Source organism: Arvicanthis niloticus, chromosome 9 (assembly GCF_011762505.2).
Source record: "Arvicanthis niloticus isolate mArvNil1 chromosome 9, mArvNil1.pat.X, whole genome shotgun sequence".
NCBI lineage: Eukaryota > Metazoa > Chordata > Mammalia > Rodentia > Muridae > Arvicanthis > Arvicanthis niloticus.
This window is the reverse complement of record NC_047666.1, coordinates 57,175,531-57,188,822: the sequence shown is the minus strand read 5'-3', so window position 1 is coordinate 57,188,822 and position 13,292 is coordinate 57,175,531. Positions and strand designations below refer to the sequence as shown.

The window sequence follows — 13,292 nt, the reverse complement described above, 5'->3', positions numbered from 1 at the left end:
TTCCTTTTCTTCCTCCTCTTCTTCCTCCTCTCCTTCCTCCTCCTCCTTCTCCTCCTCCTCCTCTTCTCCCTCCTCTTCTCTTCCTCTTCCTCCTCCTCCTTCTCTCCCTCCTCCTATTCTTCTTCCTTCTCCTTCTCCTCTTTCTCTTCCTCTTCTTCTTCTTTTCCTCCTCCTCTCCCTCCTCTTCCTCTTCTTTCTCCTTCTCTTCTTTTTCTTCTTCCTCCTCCTCTTCCTCCTCCTCCTCTCCCTCATCTTCCTCCAATATTACTCCTACTCCTCATCCTTCTCCTCCTCACCAACATCTTCTCCTCCTCTTTCTCTTCCTCCTCCTCTCCTTCCTCTTCCTTCTCCCCCTCTTCTTCTTCCTCCTCATCCCCTCTCCCTCCTTCTCTTCCTCCTCCTCTTTCTCCTCTCCCTCCTCTCCATCTCTCTCCTCCTCCTCCTCTTTCTTTTCTTCTTCCTCTTCCTCCTCCTCCTTCTCCTAAGGCTCAGGGATCATTGTGGAAGACTGGTTGGGAAGGCCGTAAGAGACAGGGTTGGATGACTACAGGAAACAGTGCTTTCCAGGCAAAGCAGAACAGTTGTACACATAAATCCATAACAGCTGAGACAGAGAATAAGAGACTGCTGAGCACAAGCCAGACAAAACCCAAGCATGGAGAAGGGAGGTGGGCTTGAAGTCCCATCCCTACCTAAGGAGCTATTGGCACTTGCTAGCTACCAGGAGAGGGGGAGACCATTTTTAAGGGTACAACTCAGGTGGGTTGACTATGCTCCAATGGAAGACCACATAACCAAAATGTTTATTTTAATTAAAAAAATTTAAGGATAACCAATAACCAACCTAAATATAAAAGGAATAAAAGGCCTAAATTAGTGAAGTTAGATATGAAAAGGGAGCCAATATGATAGACATCAATCCAGACTGACAGATGTTCAGAAAAATAATTATGATTTACCTTAAAAACATTTATTACATTAAATTGAGAAATGTAAAAGAAATGATTTTCTAAATTTGTAGGACCTACCAAATGATCTAAGTAGGATAAATAATTTAAACAGATATGTAACACACATTATATGACTCAAAATTGTCTATAAATCCAGCTTTAGGGGAATCATCATCCTCTTCTGGCCTCCCTGGGTACCCATATACATATGGAATGAAAACAAATACACACACGCACACACACACACACACACACACACACACACACACACACACCCCTCAGCCCTGAGGTCTCAAGTAATCTAATGATGCATCTCAAGACTTTTGAAAAAAGAACAATAAGCCAATTCTAAAACAATAACAAATATTAGAGATGAAATAACTAAAAGAATACATAAACCAACCAAGCCAAGCATCTGTTCTTTGAAAATGTACATCTGCTTGACAAATCACTAGCCAACCTGACAGAAAAGAAGGAGGAAGAAGACCCTAACCAGCAGAATCAAAGGGAAACATTGTCACAACAGATTCCAAGAAAACTCAGAACGTGATTGGAGAACATTTCCATAACTTACACTCCCCAAAGCATGAAAACCTAGAAGAGATGGATGAGTTTGTAAATCCGTGTGACCTACCAAAATTAAAACTAGACTATATAAATAACTAGAAGATTCCCATTACAAGCAACGAGACCAAAACTGTAATTAAACATCTTTCCTGAAAGAAAAGCTCAGGACCAGATGGGTCACTGCTGGATCCTATCAAAGGCCCAAGGAAGGCTAACTTCATCCCACAAACTCCAAAGGGAAGGATAACTACCAAGCTCATCCGACAAACCCAGTGTTATCCTGGTACCCAAACCAGGGAAAGCAAAAGGGGAGAAGGAAAGGTAACTGTAGACTAATTTTTCTGCAAAAATATTTGTCCTGGACTCCTCTATGTAGATCAGACTGGCTTCAAACTCACAGAGATCTGCCTGCCTCTGCCTCTCAAATGCTGGGACTAAAGGCGTGCTCCATTGCGCCCAGCTCAAAAATTCTTAACAAAATACTTGCACAACAAATTAAAGAACACATTAATTCATACATCATAACCAAGTGAGCCTCATCCCAGAGATGCGAGGAGGTTGGTTTATTACGTGTAAATTGCACCAGATAAGCAAACTTCCATAAAATCATCTCAACTGATGTCACAAAGTTATTTGACTAAGCCCAAAATGTGCTCATGATAAAATTCCTGGAGACGCTGGGAATGAATGGATCATACTTGCAAATAATAAAGGTGATTTAAAACAAACCCGTGCCAACATTCTATTAAACAGATATTAACTGAGAGCATTCCCTCTAAAATCAATATTCAGACAAGGATGCCCACTCTCCCCTCTCTTATTCAGTACAGCGCGTTAAGTGTTATTAATAGCAATTAGACAAGACAAAGGCGTAAGGGGATAAAATTAGGAAATGAAGAAGTCAAACTGTCCTTACTTGTAGACATGATTTTATACTTGATAGACTATAAAATCTACTGGATCTAGAGCTAATAAATATTTACATCAAAGTTGCAGGGCACAATCACTATTTAAAAAAAACACTCTGTAACTTTCATACATATCAACAATGAATTCTCAGTGAAGAAATTAGGAAGACTATTTCATTCATAATAGCTCCAAAAATTAAGTATCTAAAAATAAACCTAATCAAACATATGAAAGGCCTCTACTACAAAAACATTAAGACACTGAAAAGGGAAATAATAATAGACACTAGATGATAAAAAGCTCTTCCGTGCTCCCACTCAATAGGTGGCCTGGTGAAACGAACAGTTATTAAGAGATGAAACACAAATTGCTAGGAATGATTTCTGAAAGTGTTGAACATTCCCCACCATTAAGGATATGCAAATTAAAAGCACTTTGGGATACCTGCTCTAGTCAGAATGGCTGTCATCAAGAGATCTACACCAAATATCAGTAAAGACAGATCTTCATCCACTGCTGGCGGGAGTAAAAGTTAATACAGTTAGTACGGAAGTCAGTTTGGAGATTCCTCAGCAAGTCAGAAACAGAACTACCATAAGACCCTGCTATTCCACTTCTGGGCATTTACTCAGAGAACTCTGTGTCCTACCACGGAGATATGCTCACATGCACGCTTATTGCTGCTTTATTTAGAATGGCTAGCTATCCAGCAACAGTGAGTGGATAAAGATGTATGCCACATAAACAAAATGGAATATTATTCACTTGTAGAGACAAATGAAATGATACAGAAAAAAGGATGGACTTGGAAGGTGTAGTATTTAGGGAGCTAACCCAAACTCAGAACGATGTGGATCCTAGCCTACAGTGTCTATATACACGTATGTAGACACATGTGTGAGCACAGCACTTAGGAAAGAGAGTGGAACAGGGTGCTGCCAGGTGACGAGAAGGGACAAAATGGAAGCAAGAGTGCACAAGTCATGAGAGAGTGCATGGCGTTTAAATTTAAAAGAACTTCAGTTCTGTAATAGCTGTGTGTGTTTGTGCGTACGCGCACACGTGTATGTGTGTGTGTGTGTGTTTGATACCTGAATAAAAATGTAATTGATTTCAGGAATTAGGAACACTGACAACTCTTTTAGAAGACCCAAGTTCTAGTCACACATGGCAGCTCACAACCATCTGTAATTCTAGTCCCTTCTTTTTGGCTTCTGTAGGCACCAAGCATGTATGTGGTGCATAAACATGCAGATAAAACACCAATAAACATAACATAAAATAAAGTAATAACGAAAGCTCAAAGACCCAAGTGAAGCTCCACGGCATCACCATGGCCATTCTGACTTTACAGAAGTTCACTGAGATGTGTGGAGTTTGGGGCGGGGCAAGACAAGTGTTTGAGTGGCTTCCTTAAGCTGCCTGTGTGATGTTTTGTGAGTTAATTAGAATAAATAAATTTCATTTTTAAAAAAAAGAAGTATGAAACAAAAGAAACAAAATACAGAGATATAAGAAGAAAATAAATTAGGACAGAGATTAAATAAAGTAATTTTAAAAACTACAAAGAAAACAGTGAAATAAAAATTTTGACATGATCAATAAAATTGGCAAGGCTATTAAGAAAACAGACTGGGAGCTGGAGAAATGGCTCATCAATTAAGAGCATTGACTACTCTTCCAGAGGTCCTGAGTTCAATTCCCAGCAAGCACACAGTGACTCACAACCATTTGTAATGGGATCTGATGCCCTCTTCTGGTGTGTCTGAAAATAGCGACAGTATACTCACATAACATTAAATAAATACATTAAAACAAAAACAAAAAGACAGTCTCAACCCAACAGGGATGACATTAGCCAAAATACCCCAAAAAGGGGAGATAGAACCTGTAGAGACCATATCCAGTGGTTAGGCATGGGCCACTCACCCAGCTCCAAAATATTAACCCAGAATTGCTCCTGTCTAAAGGAAATGCAGGGACAAAGAGTGGAACAGAGACGGAAGGAAAGGCCATCCAGGGACTGCGCCACCTAAGGATCCATCCCATCTGCAGACACCAAACACAAATACTATTGCTGATGCCAAGAAGTACTTGCTGACAGGAGCCAGATATAGCTGTCCCTTGAGAGGCTCTGCCAGAGCCTGACCAATTTAAATGTGGATGCTTGGAGATAACTATTGAACTGAGTTAGGGACTCCAGTGGAGGAGTTAGGGGAAGGACTGAAGGAGCTGAAGGGGATTGCAACCCCATAGGAAGAACAACAATATCAACTAATCAGAACCCCCAGGGACTAAACTACCAATCAAAGAGTATACATGGAGGGACCCATGGCTCCAGCTGCATATGTAACAGAGAATTGCTTTATCTGGCAAGATTGGAGGCCTGTGGAGGCTCAATGCCCCAGCATAGGGGGATGCTAGGGTAGTAAGACAGGAGTGGGTGGGTGGGGGAGCACCCTCATAGAAGCAGAGGGGGAGGATGGGATAGGGAGTTTGCGGAGGGGAAACTAGGAAGGGGGATAACATTTGAAACATAAATAAATAAAATAACAATAAATAATAATAAATATTAAAATCAGACTCAAACTACTAAATAAAAAATGAAAATGGGTTGGTCATTCTAATTCTGTGGAAGTAAAAGAAAGGCTGGTGCAGTTCTATGTCAACCAGTTGGACAGCCTAATGTGAGAAGAACAAACTGTAGAAGCACAAGAGCTGCCACAACTAAATCATGACAATAGTCCAAACTGATGCATAACTAATAGGGAGATGGAAACAAAAATCAAAAATCACCCTACAAAGTGAAGTCCAGATCCAATCGCCTCCAGTGAACAGTACCAAACACTTAAAAACTTCATGCTGATCTGCAAATTTTCCTCTAAATCTGAAGAGGAGATTACTATTTCTTAACCTAGTCCACGAGGCCAGCATTGCCCCGATGCCACAGAAAGATGCTACAAGAAAACTAGAGGACAATATCCCCCAAACAGAAATGATTGATGCAGAACTCCAATAAAGCCCAGCAAAGTAAATCCAATAGCAATGTAAAAGAACAATATATTATTCCTGGAATGCAAGGATTTCCTAGCCTGTGAAAACAGGCTGATATAAAATGTCACATTAACAGAAGGAGAAAAAAAACAAAACCAAAAACAAACCCAGCATGATCATCCCAAAGGAAGCAGAAAACAAATTTGGCAAAATCCAATTCACTTTCATGACAAAAAAAGTTCAACAAACTCTCAGCAGAAGAAAATCCACTTTAACATAACTAAAGCCATGGATGGAAAAAGCTACAGCATAAGGGTGGAAGCACTTGCTTGTAGGTGTCATAAAACAGACTCATCTTTAAACTGTTGTGCTTAAACCTGTACTGGAAGTTCTAGTCAGAGCAATAAGGCAAGAAAAAGAAAAAGGGCAAAAGTGGAAGGGAAAAGGAAAGATGCTCTATGTTCACACGTTTACAGGAAGCTCCACAGAGTCCAGAAGGCAGATGTCCAGAAGGCAGGTGTTCAGCCTCATACACAAATTCAGCAACATAGCAAACAAAATCAGTTGCCATGAGCAACCTGAAGAGGAAGTTACCAAAATGATTCAATTTTCAGAAACAGCAGAAAGGAAGTAAAAAACTGTGCAATAAAAAAATAGAAACTGTTGGGGATCTAGAGAAATGGCTCAGTGGTTAAGAGTGCTTACTGCTCTTGCTAAGGACCAGGTTCAGTTTCTAGCACCCATAACAACCTATAACTCTGGTTCCAAGACATCCAGTGCCCTCTTCTGGCCACCATGGGCACTGCACCCATGTAGTGCACATACATATGTGCAGGCACACAGTGGTATAGGAAGTCATACATTCTGGCCCCCGATTCTGATGCTTTTTCTCCCTACTGGACTACTACCTTACAGTGAGGGGCCTTGATAGCATGCTCCTGCTGCTATGATCTCTGTTATACTGTCCTTTCTCAGTGGGCTGAGACCCTCTGAAGCCATGAATCAAGATACATCTTTCCTCCCAGAAGCTGTTTTGGACAAATGTGTTATTCCAATAATACAAATGTAAGTGACACTCAAATGAGTCACATCTTTTGATTCTTAACCCTTATTATAAGACTTCAGTAATCAAAATAGTATGTTGTGGACATGCAGAGACTCATGAAATAAAAGAGTGACTCTAGGAAGAAATCCTTGCATTGAGATCAAAACATTGTTGACAGGGATGCCACATCTACTTGAGAACAAGCAACAATCTTTAAACAAATAATGCTGAGAAAACTGGGCAGCCACACATAAAAGAAAGAAGCAGAACCCTTGCTAATACAATATATGGAATCACCTCAGAATGTGTAAGAGCTTTAGCATAAGACTCACAACTGCAGAATTCTTCCTAAAACACACAGTGGAGAATTCTCACAACACTGGAGCTGGCAACGATTTCTTGGCTGTAACACCAAAGGCAACAGGCAACAAAAGGAAGATGGGCTAATTTAAGTACTATCCATTAAAAGACTATAAGACAATATCAACAAATTACAAAGGCAACTCACAAAATGGGAGAAAATATTTGTAAATCATTACGCCGACAGGGAATTAATAGTCAGGGTATATAGAGAACCCCTGAGGCTCAATAAGAAGAAAAACAATCCAATTAAAAATGGAGCAAGAGGGTCCCTCACAGGAATCCTACTCTGGGGACAGCCTGAGTTCCTCAAGTAGCAAGGCCTCAAATCAGGGAGCGTCAAAGGAATCCAGGCTCAGAAGCAGACGCCCACAGATAACTGGGAACGTCTGACAGACATCAGGGAGCATGTCAGTGATGGGAGCCACACTTGCTCTTTGCACTCTGTGAGAGAAGTTAACTTTCCAGCCTGGAGCTAAAGAGAGCCCCACCCACCCCCCCCTTTTTTTTTTTTGCTATTCCAGTGTCTTTCCAGAAAAGGGAACACCACAAGTCTTTCTGGACATAGATACCTGAGATGAGGTGAACTGAGGTGAATTTCTCCTAGTGGCAAGAAACCAGAAGTCAAGACCCACAAACACACACACACACACACACGTGTGTGTGTGTGTGTGTGTGTGTGTGTGTACATATGTGTATATGGGGGCTAGCACCAGTGTGTGCATTTGTAGAAGCAAATGACCAACAGTGTGTGTTGTGTGTTTTCATCTGCTGTCCTCACCTTATTCTTTGAGACACAGTCTTCACTGAATGTGGTGCTCACCAATTGCACCAGAGTGGGTGCCCAGTGACTTCCCAGGATGCCCCTGTCTCCACCCCTGCAGTGCTGGGATTACCAGTGTGCACATGTCCAGTTTTTCTCAAGGGTTCTAAGGATCTGAGTTCACATTGTATGGCACATTGCCAGAGAGCTGTTCCCCACCCACTTCTCTGTTTCTGTGTAAATAAGAGAGCTTTTCCCACTCAGTGTGAGGACAGTGCACTCTGGTCTCCAACTAGGAACACCCCTCGAGGTGAGGGATTGCAGGATCCTCCCAGGCATTGTCCACATGCTTTCCCAGGACAGACGCTCATTCAACATTGGTGACAACTACTATAATGCTCCCACTGTGTGTGTGACTACGTCACAGTAGGTTGTTAGGAGGCAAGTGTGGATCGAACAAGCCTTGTCTATGAGGACCCTTCATTCACAGGGGGCTGAGTGCTAGGAGCTGTCTTCAGTTCTTTGTTCTCAGAGAACAAGCCCAGAGGTGCCACTCTGTGTCCTCACCTGGATAGATCCTGAAGAACCCAGTTGAACTGCCAAAATACTGCCAGGTCAGAGTAGGGTCTCTCTGAAAGTTCTCCACAAACACGGGGTTCAGGGCTTCAGACATATAGACGCCATTTAAAATGTCTGGGTCTAAAAATGGGAGCATGGAAGGAACTTCATGGGATGTGAAATTAGAATCACAAGCTACACATATAAACATGCATCCGTGTTCCCTGCTTCCCTTGGGGCTGCATCTGGCTCACTTGTAGCCCATGCTCACCAGAAGCAACTCCTCTCTCCCAGTCCACACACTGAGTTTGTCTGTACATGTGTGTGCTGAGTTTGTCTATAGTGTGTGTGCTGAGGTTTGTAGCATGTGTGTGTTAAGGTTTGTCTGTACATGTATGTGATGAGGTTTGTCTGTACATGCGTGTGCTGAGTTTGTCTGTACATGTGTGTGCTCTGGTTTGGGTGTACCATGCACGTGTTCCCAGGGTATGTGCTCAGTACAGCCATAAGAGAAAGATGGAGTTTAGGGAGAGGTGGTTGGATCACAGTAAGTGTTGCCCTAACACAGAGTCCATACAATTCTATGGACTCTGGTGAGTCCTCTTGAAAGCCTTGCTGTGGAAGAGAGAGACTGGCTTTTCCCACTCCTAACTTCCTGCTTCCCTGCATGGTTGGCCCTCTTATCCAGACACCCACCATGACACCCTTTGCCACAGTGGGATGCAGCTGGGACGCTCACCAAAGCAGTGCCATGCTGGCTAAACTCAGCCTCCCAGACCTTGAGCTAGGGAAACCTCTCCAGTATTACTCAGCTTCAGGCATTCTGTCATAGCAACAGGGAACAGAATACTCTACACTGTGCAAAATAATTTCTTTCCACATTGTATCAAGGAGGTTGAAGAGACAGCCAACGCCTTGTGGTGCTTCTTGGGAAAGTGGACACAAAATGTTTAAAACCCTCTAGGATCCCTATCCTACCCCTTAGACGACCCCGTGGCGAGGGGACAGTCACCTTTGTTGTACACGTTGGTGGGTAGCTGCACGCTGCTCATGGAGACATTCACCCTCAGATTGCTGAAGTGCGCATCCGACTCGAGAAGAAACTCAGCTCCCAGCTCCACGTAGTTTCCCTCGTCATCCTTCTCATTGATCAGCACCGAGTTGTAGTAGTTAAACTGGAGCGAAAGGGGAACAGGTCCAGAAGAGACAGCCCAGAAATAAAGGGGAGGGGAGGAAGGGAGTGAAGGGGAAAGTAAGAGAGAGAAGAGAGGAGGGAGGGGGGCTGAGGGAGGAAGTGTCAGGAGGAACCGGAAGTGAGGTGCGGGGTGCGGTAGGGGATGGGCTTGCGGAGCTCAGTTATGCTATCCTTGGTGGATGGAGACACGTGGTCTCAACACACATCAAGATAAGTGGATCTGAGGGTTCACTGGCTGGGTGGAGTCAAATTGGCCCAATCATTGCTTTGATTGTCCACTTGGTTTATTGCATGTAGCAAAACTACAAGTCAGAGACAGACTGACAGACAGATGGAGACTCAAGGAGTCAGAGGGAGGCAAAGGACCTTGTCTGCACTGTTGGATCCTTCCAGGTGGTGAGGGTGCTGGAAAGCCAGATGGCTCAAGCAGCCCCTGGGGCCCTGCCCTACAAGTGGGCCTGTGTCCTGTTCTGTTTCCTCCCCACAGGGCAGGAGGCTGTGACCCAAGGGATCATAATCAGATCCATTTCTTCTGACTCTTTCCACACTACAAGCCTCAAGTCCCTCTAGAACTGTGGCCATAACAGCCCTCCCGGCTCCTTCTTGCTGGCCTCTAGTCAGTATTAGCTCTGGGAGCTCAGGCCCAGCTATGTCCCTCCCTGACTCCAGCCCTCACACACCCCGAGAGATGCTTAGTTTTCTGTCAGCTTGACACAAGTTTGGACCATCTTGGAAAAGGGACCCTAAATTGAGAAACATGCCTCCATCAGACTGGCTTGGGGGCAAGTCTGTGGAAGCATTTCTCTGATTAATGATCAATGTGGGAAGGCCCAGTCCACTGTGAGGAGTGTCACCCGTGGGCAGATGGTGAATGGTTACATAAGAAAGCAAACTGAGTGAACCAAGGGAAAAACCCTAAGCGGGTTTTCTCCAGCGGTCTGCTTCAGTTTCTGCCTCCAGATTCTTGCCTGGAATTCCGATGTGACGGGCTGATTATGGTACATAAGCCTGACCCTCCCCAAGGTGCTTTTGACTCTGGTGTTTACCACAGTAATGGAAAGCAACCAGGACACCCAGCATCCCAGACCAAATCTTGACCCTGGCCTTTCTCAGGTGATATCCCAACTTACTGTCCCCTGGACACAGAGGGCTTGCATTCATTGCCTCCTCGCCCAGCCTGAGCTTTCTTCTTCCTGTGCCCTCTCTCTGTTTCTCAGCACACAGAAAGTCCTCTCCCTGGGGCTATCCCTGCTGAGAGGTCCCTCTTCCCTTTGCTTCCCAGGGCTCACTGATCCCCCCCCCCCCATGTTTATTCCATACCTTCTCTGAGAGCCTTAGGAGGTGGGGAGAAAGCCTCACTGACAAAGCCAGGGCACAGCCTGGCACAGGGATACGGAGTGAGTGACTGCTGCTCAGCTCCCCTCACAGCTGGTCCTCCAGCTGCCATGGAGGCGGGGCAGAGCCAGCCAGCCTAGTACCCACACCCTAGAGGACTTACCACCAGAGATGCATTGAACTCATGATTCAGGTCAGCTTCCTCAGCGGCCTCCACCAGGCTCTGAGGGAGGGGGCACAAAGGGAGGAGAGTGTCACCAGCAATGGCTCTCTCCTCAGGCACCTCAGCCCAAGTTCTCTGCTCTTCCCTCCCCCATTCCCTCTGCTTTCTTCTCTCAGCCTTTCAGCCATGAGGATCAACCCTCCATGGTTGTTCTAAGGTGCTTAGGTAACCTAGTCCCTGAATATCTACAAAGCCTAGCTGGGAACATGAGGTGTCTTGTTCCTTGTATGACATGCCTCCCCTGATGTCTGTGGTGACCTTGTTAGTATAATACAGTGTGAACCCCGCCCAGCCAGGAGAGGACCATCTACAATCAGTCACCTGCACAGCCTCCACTTTTCTCCGAAGCATTGTCTCCATGTCCTCCGAGAACTTCTTCACCAGTTCCAAGCCATCCACCTCTTTGATCTTCAGACTGGGTTCTGCATCCTTGTATTTCTGGGCAGGGTAAAGATGGAAAGAAGTATATCTTTGCTTGGGACCAGGGTATCGGCACCTGAATGCGCCAGGATCATTTTTTTGTCCTAAAACCTTACCATCTCCTCTACAGTCAGATACCCATGACCATCAGTCTCCCGCTGTCTGTCTTCAAATGTCCTCTGTTCAGGTCTCCAGACACGGGGCAGTTTTTATCCTCAGTGGGAGTTGAGTGACATTTGGCAGTGGTTAAACTTGACACCAGTCAGAGCCAGTGAGCTGGGCAGCTTGGGGGAGACTGGACACTGGGGGGAGAGGGAGGAGGTGGGATACCAGCAGTTCCTGTCCTTGCACCTGCTGTTACACCCATAAAGGTGACAAAGAAGCAGCCTCCGTGTCCATTCATGTTTGCTCAGCTCTGAAGAATAGTACACCGTGTGTGTGTGTGTGTGTGTGTGTGTGTGTGTCTGTGTGTGTGTGTGTGTCTGTGTGTGTCTGTGTGTGTCTCTGTGTGTCTCTGTGTGTCTGTGTGTGTCTGTGTCTGTGTGTGTCTGTATCTGTGTATCCTACTAAGGAGTCCAGCCCAGTGGTTCCAGGAGAAGTGATGCTGGTAAGCCCAGGGGCACCCAGGAACTGGCTTCAAATTCCTGTCTGCTCAGGGACAATCCTCAACAAGTCACCAGTGACTCTTGCTCAGCCCTGTAAATTGTTGGCCATGCTATCTTAGGCAAGCTAACTGTAAGACATGATGCCTTTACAGCTTTTGATAATGCTTTCACCCCCAACAACTATACAATTTCTCCTCCTCTTCCTCACCTAGGGCTGCAGGGTTTACAACAGAGTGGGGTGTCATGAGGGCTTCTGGAGTCTTAGTCCTGCGGGAGACCCCAGGGTCCACCCTGGCTCCTCCTGCTGTCTGCAGTACAAAGGGGATGAAGGAGGGTATCTGTTTGCTCAAGGCTGGCATAAAACCTATGGATTCCGTCACTTGCAAGATGGAGAAGATTGGGATTGTGGTTAATTTCAATTAAAGCATGCCATACTCTCTTAGGTGATGGTGTAGCAGAAGCCAAGCCCTTGTGAACATGTTCAGGGGTCGGATACTGGGAAAAGATGCCAGCTCATGAGCTAGCTGAGCTAAGGCCAGCCATGGACCAGCACGTGGGCACTGAATGAACAAGTGTGGCAGGATTGCCCTTTTGTCAGGCCCATTTCTGCTGGGAGCCAGGCATAGGCGCAGCCTGTCAGAGAGCACGGGATGCTGCCTTCCTGGGCTCAGCCTGGTTCCCATGGCCACTGGAACCGCTCTACTTGCATAGAGGAAATTGATACCTGCTGCTTGAAGCTGGCACTCCCAGGCTGCCTGCTGCCCCCTCAGCCCCCATGTCCGTGCTCTAATCAGCTGCACTCTTCTCTGGCTCTTCCCAGGCATCCACACCAAACCTCCACCACCCACCCAATAAACCTCTTGCAAGTCTAATCTTGTCCTTGGCTTCCTGCACATCTGAACTGACAATGCTCTTGACCCCAGGTTCATGCTGATTAATCCTGTAAGTGGAGTCTCTCTGGGCCCCATCTGAATATGAGAAGATCAGCAGACAAGGTCTCTCAGGCCTCCTATAGCTCTGAGGTTGGGATGTCTATCTCTAGGAAGAGGCCCTCTGACTATGTTTGAGCTCCCTGGGAGAGGGCACTGACCTTCTGCAGCAGAAGAGAGCCTGAGTATCTGGTCACTGTGTTGTACAGATTCCCACCGAAGGTATCGGCCCATAGCTTCACTCTGCACAACAGGAAAACCTATGTGTACATTCTTATCATGATCAGATGTCAGATCCTCAAAGGTGACAGCTCCATACCATCATATACATGCAAAGCAGGCATCTAAACACATAGACACACTTGTAACCCACAGACATCCATATCCACAGACACACATATCAACACCCAGCATTCCTGTGACAATTAGCTTTGTCAAC

General features: G+C 45.3%; 1 protein-coding gene across 6 annotated transcripts in view; it reads right to left on the bottom strand.

The window, feature by feature from the left end:
• The window catches only part of Cacna2d4 (calcium voltage-gated channel auxiliary subunit alpha2delta 4), a 116,309-nt gene that overhangs the window by 100,836 nt on the left and 2,181 nt on the right, over window positions 1-13,292 (bottom strand). For 5 of the 6 annotated variants that reach the window (XM_034511952.2, XM_034511953.2, XM_076940424.1 and 2 more), the window contains exons 2-6: window positions 13,015-13,096; window positions 11,221-11,337; window positions 10,840-10,899; window positions 9,159-9,321; window positions 8,156-8,287 (exon numbers count right to left, since the gene is read on the bottom strand). In XM_034511952.2, coding sequence (XP_034367843.1) covers window positions 8,156-8,287; window positions 9,159-9,321; window positions 10,840-10,899; window positions 11,221-11,337; window positions 13,015-13,096 — 554 coding nt within the window. Of the gene's footprint in view, window positions 1-8,155; window positions 8,288-9,158; window positions 9,322-10,839; window positions 10,900-11,220; window positions 11,338-11,435; window positions 11,622-13,014; window positions 13,097-13,292 lie in introns of those variants that run through there. The other variant, XM_076940425.1, reaches the window with a different exon arrangement.